This window comes from Ailuropoda melanoleuca, unplaced genomic scaffold, assembly GCF_002007445.2.
Source record: "Ailuropoda melanoleuca isolate Jingjing unplaced genomic scaffold, ASM200744v2 unplaced-scaffold4833, whole genome shotgun sequence".
NCBI classification, from domain to species: Eukaryota; Metazoa; Chordata; class Mammalia; order Carnivora; family Ursidae; genus Ailuropoda; species Ailuropoda melanoleuca.
In genome coordinates, this window is record NW_023220870.1 from 7,150 (window position 1) to 15,219 (window position 8,070).

General features: G+C 40.2%; 1 protein-coding gene across 1 annotated transcript; it reads right to left on the reverse strand.

Moving 5' to 3' along the window:
• Positions 1–77: 77 nt before the first annotated feature.
• LOC117799371 (RNA polymerase-associated protein CTR9 homolog) lies at positions 78–5,400 on the reverse strand. The gene is made up of 4 exons (XM_034651849.1): positions 5,141–5,400; positions 3,823–3,921; positions 1,620–1,859; positions 78–341 (listed from the first exon to the last, which is right to left on the reverse strand). Exons 1-3 carry the CDS (start codon positions 5,183–5,185, stop codon positions 1,620–1,622), a joined length of 384 nt encoding a protein of 127 aa, XP_034507740.1. The 5' UTR covers positions 5,186–5,400; the 3' UTR covers positions 78–341.
• Positions 5,401–8,070: the final 2,670 nt, after the last annotated feature.

Below are 8,070 nucleotides of genomic sequence, written 5' to 3' on the forward strand. Positions count from 1 at the left end.
TTTTTTTTAAATTTAAATTCAATTAATTAACATATAATGTATTATTTGTTTCAGGGGTACAGGTCTGTGATTGTAACTTCAAAAGAAACAATGATCTATTGCAGATAGTTTCATTTTTATAAAGTAAAGCTCTTCTACATTGCTGTCCAGCCCAGTCAAAGAAACATATTACAGGCATATGATGAAAGATAGTTTCCTAAGATGGTTGCCAAAAATGACTTACCAAGAAGGGCTGGGATATTATTTGGAGACTGGTTGAGTACAAAATGAAACTGCGCATCAGCCTGATCCATTTTGTCACCTTCAAGTAGGCAGAAGCAGGCTCTTCCCAACAAATGGTTCTGAAAAAGTAATATATCATCTTAGACCTGACTTTACCAAGGAGCAAACACAATTTAACATGAAAGTGTAAAACTGAAATGAAAACCATATAGAAAGGAGGTAGAGGATCACATAAATTCCTCTATCAACTGTAACGTGTTTAAAAACTACCAATGGGCAATTCTTAATTACAAATCAAGAAATTATCCAGAAATGCAAGTCTTCTGTGCCAGGAACAATGACAAAAAGAAAAGTTCATTCTTCCACAATAGCCAAAATATGAAGCCCAGATGTCCATCGACAGATGAATGGAGAAAGATGTGGTGTATATATATACAATGGAGTATTACTTAGCCACCAAAAAGAATTAAATATTGCCATTTGCAACGACATGGACGGAACCAGAGAGTATCATGCTAAGCGAAATGAGAAAGACAAATACCACGATTTTACTCATATGTGGAATTTTTTTTTTAAAGATTTTATTTATTTATTTGACAGAGAGAGAGACAGCTAGTAAGAGAGGGAACACAAGCAGGGGGAGTGGGAGAGGAAGAAGCAGGCTCCCAGGGTAGGAGCCAGATGTGGGGCTTGATCCCAGAACGCCAGGATCACGCCCTGAGCCAAAGGCAGATGCTTAACGACTGAGCCACCCAGGTGACCCTATGGCAAGTATTCCAAGGCTATCACAAGATAGTATCTGTATTAGAAGAGGTAAANAGCCCCATATATGTGGAATTTAAGAAACAAATCAGACAAACACAGGCGAAGGGAAGGAAAAATAAAATAAAATGAAAACAGAGAGGGAGGCAAATCACAGAGACTCTTAATCACAGGAAACAAACAACTGAGGGTTGCTGGAGGGGAGATTGGTGGGGGGATGGGCATTAAGGAGGGCACTTGATGTAATGAGCACTGGGTATTATATGCAACTGATGAAACACTAAACTCTACCTCTGAAACTAATAATACAGTACATGTTAATTAAATCAAATTTAAATAAAAAATTTTAAAAAATATGCTTGAAATTCACCCGGAGATGATGGAATTACTGACTCAACCTGTGGATAAGTTTTATATATGCTAAATTTGCCCACATTACTTCAACAGTACAACAACCAAAGAAATTCCAATTTTAACAGGGAGTTCTTCTTTTGATATTTTTATTATCAACCATGTTATTTTAAGAAAAATTCTTTCCAAAAAAAAAAAAATTCCATTGCCTATCACACACACATTTTACTCTCATGTGGTATTCTTTCCTCTTTCATGAATTCAAAGAAATCTGACTTATTTACCTAATCATACATAATAATTTTATCAGCCATGGTATACAACAGGGTTGCCTGTGTAATAAGATCTTTCTTATTGTCCTTATTCTTTTCCTTCCGAGCCTGTTGTACATAATAGGCTGCCAATGTATCCAAGCAAGTCATCTGGTCTTTCTCATGGTCTCTATAGTCCAAATTGCCATCTATACGTGCTGCTTCCAACAACTTTACAAACTCTTCTGTTTTTCCTTGCTTGTAATATTCCAGCTAAAAGGTAAAGAATCAAATTAGAATTATTAAAGCATATGTCTATGCAAACAGCTACACACAAACATTTATAGCAACCCTGTTTGTAACAGCCAAAAACTGGAAACAACTCAATTGTTGATCAACAGGTGAATGGACAAACAAGCTGTGGTCTATCTGTACAACGGCTGCTGCTCGGCAGAAAAAAGAACCACTGATACATGCTACAATGTGGATAAGTCTCAAGATAATATGCTGTGTGAGAGAAGCCAGACCAAAAAGAGTACATACTGTAATGATTCCATCTGTATAAAAACTGTAGAACATGCAATCTTTAGAAACAAAAAGCAGATCAAGGATTGGCTGAGCACTATGGGGTGTGGGGAAGAGTTTGGAGGAAGGTTTTGGGGGTGATGGATATATTCATTATCTTGAATGTAGTGATGATTTCACAGGTGTGAAATATGCTAAAACTTCTCAAATGGTACATGTCAAATATGTGCAGCTTATTGTAGGTGAATTATGCCTAATAAAGTTGTTAAAAAAGTGATAATCACCATATGTTTCCAAATTACTACTTACCTAGCAATAGTTGATTTCAAACTAAATCAGAGCCCAAGAGAAAAAGCAATAATGAGGGGGATATAGAATTCTAAACAGAAAACTTAGGTTCTGGTTCTAGATCTATCAAAATTATCCATGACTTTGGGCCTGCTGGATAACATCCCTGGCCATCTGTCTCATTCAATAATACTAAAAGGAAGATCCATCATTTATTACCCACCTACCGTGGACCACAGATTATGCCAGGAGCTTTATATACTTACTTTTAATCTGTATAATCACCCTTAAAATAAATGCTAACATCCCCACATTTTAGATGAGAAGGTAATCATTTGTCTAAGGTCACACAGCTAGTTAGCAGCCAAGTGCGAATGTGAACAAAGGCCTCTCTAATCCCAAAGCCTATATACTCTTTTCTCTGTAACACTCTACAGCCCACAGTGTTTCATCAATCTTACCACAGGTGCCAAACTAACCCTTCAATCCCCCATTTTTCCTGTAAGTGCTGCTCAAGGAGGCATTTGTACTAAAAAAAATCTAAATTCCCCTCCAGCTTTAAAAACTGTGTGACAAGCATTAGTGGCTGGTTCTCCATAGACCAGGAAAACTTCACACTTCAGAAAGGCACTATTGTCACTAAAACTATTTCTCTGCAAATCCTTATCTAATAAATTCTTAGCAGTTAGGCTTGAGCACTGGATATAAGCCCAACTGTAGATCAACTTCTCCTTTCAAGATAATAGAAGGAGCCTCCTATGTATCTTTACACAAAAGGGACCCAGGCACACTTGCTTAAAAAAAAATGATTTTAGTATATCCTATATTACAGTACCAGAATAATGTATTATGATGTCCTCATGAAAAGGAAACATTAGGCAGTTGGTGCTGGGGAGAGTGAAGGGTGTTAGAACTTTATGCTGAGGTGATTCTCCTGAGAATCTCCAGTAGGGTTTACGTTATGGAAGGGACCGAACAGGACAAAAAACAAGCCCGAGATAAACTTCATCCAAAGGGATTTTGTGAGTTAGCCTGGAATAGAATCACCTTCTACACTATCTTATGGGAAAACAATGTTAAGAAACAATGTTTACATGGTGGCACCTTGCCTTTTCTCAGATTATCTACAAATCATAAGCTAGTCTTCACTGAGTAATTAATAAATAATTAAATACACAGTACAGAGTACTATTTAACTTAAATGAATTTTGCTTTTACCAACATATACTAATTTACCAGTGGAGTAGTATATCATTTAGGAAACTAGCCTTCTTATTCTATAAATGGTAATACAATTAACTTCCATACATATGGTACAATTTACTTATCCTGCTCCCAAGCTGGCTATTACTATATCTGAAAATAGAAACCAAATATTTTTCCCAGTCAACATATAAAAAATATTTGTTACATAAACACTGACCGCCAAAGCAATCCATATGTGCAGTTGTGTGTGTTCCTGTTTCAGAATACTGATAACTTCATCTCCCTCCGGTAACTGATCGAAGTCAAGTTCAATGACCTAAAACACAAAATGCAGGTTTTGACTCTTATTTCTTCAAATTCACATTTCTTCTTTTCTGCTTTTCAGAATATACATCAATATGGATATACATAGGGTTTGTGTTCACTTGCCATAAAGCTGAGCAAGTATATATGTTAAGACATATTTAAGGCACACATGTCAAATAGGGCATATGAAAATATTAAGGTAAAAGCATGGAGAAGCCAACAAATACTGCTAGATGTCTTCAAATTCACCAGAACTATAAAATGTTACAAAAGTGTTGCTTACTCAGGAAGAACAAAACAAAACCCTGCCTAACATATAATCCAGGTGAAGTGCGGACAAGCACCCCTGAGACTCTGATGCCATAGGCCTGACTACTTGAGAAGCACAATCCTAGAGGCAATGCGAAGTTGAATGGCACTGGACACATCCATCAGGGAGGCAGCATTTGTGTGTCACACACACTCCTGAATGTGGGCACAAAAATTAACAGTGGGCAAATGTTCTGGAATTAGATAGATGGTGGTGGTCACACAACTTTACAACAATACTACTGAAAACCACCGGATTTTATGCTAAGTCAGTTATATCTCAATATTTTATCTCAAACAAAAATGAGAGTATGAGATATACTGGATATAGACAACATCAATGCTGAGGGCTTTACTCAGACAAGCTACAAGGTACCCATGCTGAGGCGAACCGAAGGGGGAGAGGGTTAATTCTGTCGGCACACCGTGGCGGGTAGATCTCGGGGTCTCCATTTCGCCGTTGGAGCCGTGTGTGGCGGACACAGTGCACCACGACAGGCTCGAGTTTCTAAGGGATAAAGGGCGACATCCTATGTATTCTCAGGGAAAGATAGTTTGAGCAGCAGACCACGGTGACATCAGCGCCCACCTTTTACCTTGAGGCGCCTTACAATTTTGCGCACTCTCACACCCCTGCGCCCGACAAATTAGGAAGAGCAGAGCGCTGTCACATACCAACAGGTAGGAAAGGAACTTTTACGAACTCCTCGGGGTGGCCCCGAGGCTGCGGGGACGTGATGTTGCTAGCCTGAAAAGGGGGAGGAGCTGGGGTAGGAGGTGATTGCGGCTTCGGTCGGGGATTTCGACCTGGAATCCTGGGGGAGAAGGTACTCTCGCTTTGGAGGCGAAGTGAAAAGAAGGGGGAAGGTGGGGATCGTCCAAGTTCACAGTCCCCACCTTCCCCCATACTCGACACTTACCTCGTCAGTGTCCCGGAGGGGAATCTCGATGGAGCCCCGCGACATGATGAGATCAGAAGGCGAGCGGGCGTCTCGCCCCTCCGCTCTGCGGCCGGTACTCCTGGCTTGTGGCTCGTCCAGAGGCTAGCAGCAGCCCCGGCTCAGGTCGTGACTGTCGCCCCACGGCGGCGCCGCCGGAGCTCGGGCTTCTCCTTCCCGTCAGCCGCTTAAACAACGAACAGCAGACGGCGTCCGGCCACTTCCGTCAGCCCCGCCCCCTGCCCCGGAAGCATTCCCGGAGGGAGGGTCTGTCAGATGGCCGGTTCAGCCTGTGGCTCCGGGGTCTCCTTGACTCCGGGGTCTCCTTGACTGTGGGACGACGGCGTGGAGGTTTTCGTTAGCGGGTCAGATCCTCGGTGGGTCTGCGGATTTTGAATCAGACCCGCGCTGGCGCAACCGGAATAAAAACGCTGAAGGCGTAGCCGTCCGACCCGGGGTGGGCGGGGCGACGAATGAGGCGAGGGTTCGGGGCCTGGCCACTGACGGACGTGGGACCTCCGGCCAATTCTGGCAGTCATGTCCGACCGGGACTCCGCCTCCGCGCCCCGGGCTGGGCCACTGTCTTCTGCTCCAGATTGCGGTGAATAATTCAATCATTCATTCCTCAGCCCCTCCTCCTTTAGCAGATACAAGGCGCAAGTCACACCTGTGCTACCTTTCTGATCAGTTTAAATATAAATGTTACAATGAATTCTGTAACCTTGTGATAGTTCCGGTGTGTGTGTGCGTGTGTGTGTATTTTCCGTTCTTAGGATATGAGAATCTGCTAGATTTGTGATTTTAATAAAATTGTTGAAAAATTTGATTAAACCTGTCATCAGTGTTTTGAATAAATTATAGAATTTGATTAAATACATTTTAATTACTGTTTTCATTGTAGAACATGATTAAACTGTAGTCAATGTTTTGATTCAATCAGATGATCTGATTAAATAAATTTTTAAACTTTGTCACTTTTACATCCCGAGTGTCTCTCAGATGTAGCTTCTCTTCATCTCACCACCTCCATTCTAGCCCAAACCAGTACCATCACTTTTCTGCCTGGTTTACTGCAGTAGCCTCCCATTTTACCCAATACTCCAGCCACTCGCCTTAAATTCCAGTCCAGCTTCGGCATCTTACACAGTTATCTTTTAAAAATACCAATTTGATGTTTGTATTTCCTCCCAACTCCCTCAAAAACTTTAACCGGAAATTTTGTAAGCCTTTACCTGGAAGCTTTGTTAAATTTATGCTTTTGATTAGCTGAGGAGATATTTGGAGCTGTGCTGTCCAACATAATGCTAACTCTGTAATTAGCCATGTAATTTAAAATAAGCTAGGTGGGGGCGCCTGGGTAGCGCAGTCGTTAAGCGTCTGCCTGCAGCTCAGGGCGTGATCCCGGTATTCCCACATCGGGCTCCTACGCTGGGAGCCTGCTTCTTTCTCTCCCACTCCCCCTGCTTCTGTTCCCTCTCTCGCTGGCTGTCTCCCTGTCACATAAATAAATAAAATCTTTAATAAAATAAAATAAGCTAGGTGATTTAAAGTTTTCTTTTAGCCATATACAAAAAACAAAAACATAGATGAAATTAATTTTAGTAACATTTTATTTAACCCAATATATCCAAAATATAACTTTAACATGTAATCAATATAAAAACAGATGATAATTTACATTTTTTCATGCAAGTGTTGGAAATCCAATATGTACTTTACACTTATATACTTTATTCTTTTTTTTTAATTTCATTTTTAATGTAAATTCAATTAATTAATATGTAATGTATTATTGGTTTCAGAGGTAGAGGTCAGTGATTCATCAGTCTTATATAATACCCAGTACTCATTACAACATATGTCCTCCTTAATGTCTGTCACCTGGTTACCGCATTCTCCCACCTCCCTCCCCTCCAGCAACCCTCAGTTTGTTTCCCCTGATTAAGAGTGTCTTATGGGGGCGCCTGGGTGGCTCAGCTGTGAAGTATCTGCCTTCGCTCAGGTCACTCCCACTCCTCCTGCTCGTGTTCTTTCTCTCTCTGTGAAATTAACAAATAAAATCTTTTAAAAAAAAAAGAGTGTCTTATGATTTGTCTCCCTCTCTGGTTTCGTCTTGTTTTATTTTTTCCTCTCTTCCCCTATGATCCTCTTTTTGTTTCTTAAATTCCATGTATCAGTGAGATCGTACAATAATTGTCTTTCTCTGATGACTTGTTTTGCTTAGCATAATACCCTCTGGTTCCATCTATATACTTTATTCTTAATTGTAATTTCAGTTAGAAATACTGGAACTGTATTAGATTTCATAAAATTTGCAGTTGAAAAGATAGATCCATATACCTGAGTTTTTCCAAACACACTTAAAAAATTTCCAATAACTGAAGCAATTATCAGCTTTAAATTTTAATTAAAAATAAATAAAATTAAAAATTTAATTCCTGAGTTGCATTAGCTGTATTTCAAGTGCTCAATAGCCACATGTGGTTAGTGGATACTGTTTTGGACAGCACAGCAAAGTATTTCCAGGAAATACTGTTTACTAGGTATTAAGGTTTGTATAGTGAGCTTTAAACAAAAGTACACATAGTGCTGAGTGTTCTTCTCCATGCTCAAAACCTTCTGGCTTTAAAGACACTAGCAATACATTTGAATTAGTCTTTGAGTTACTGACAACCAAAGGCATCCTAACTGATAATACAGACACTATGACTGATTTAATAATAGGAGTATTGATTCAGATTGGGATTTGGAGGAAGTGACATTTAAGTTGCAACTGGGAAGATGAGTAACATTGGGCTAGGTAAAGGTTATAGGGGAGTNTTTATAGGAGAGTGTGTACCGGAGAGAGGGAATACCGTGCTGGGGAAGAGCTTGGGAACCTGAAAGAAGGCCAAGTGGCTGGAACATAGAAA

What these genes read in the sequence shown, in the direction of transcription:
- LOC117799371 (XM_034651849.1), bottom strand. Translation starts at nt 5,185, where the DNA reads ATGTCGCGGGGCTCCATCGAGATTCCCCTCCGGGACACTGACGAG. An exon ending in CCCTCCGGGACACTGACGAG is followed by an intron (nt 3,922 to 5,140) that starts GTAAGTGTCGAG and finishes TTTGTGTTTTAG; the next exon opens with GTCATTGAACTTGACTTCGA. An exon ending in ACATATGGATTGCTTTGGCG is followed by an intron (nt 1,860 to 3,822) that starts GTCAGTGTTTAT and finishes TTTACCTTTTAG; the next exon opens with CTGGAATATTACAAGCAAGG.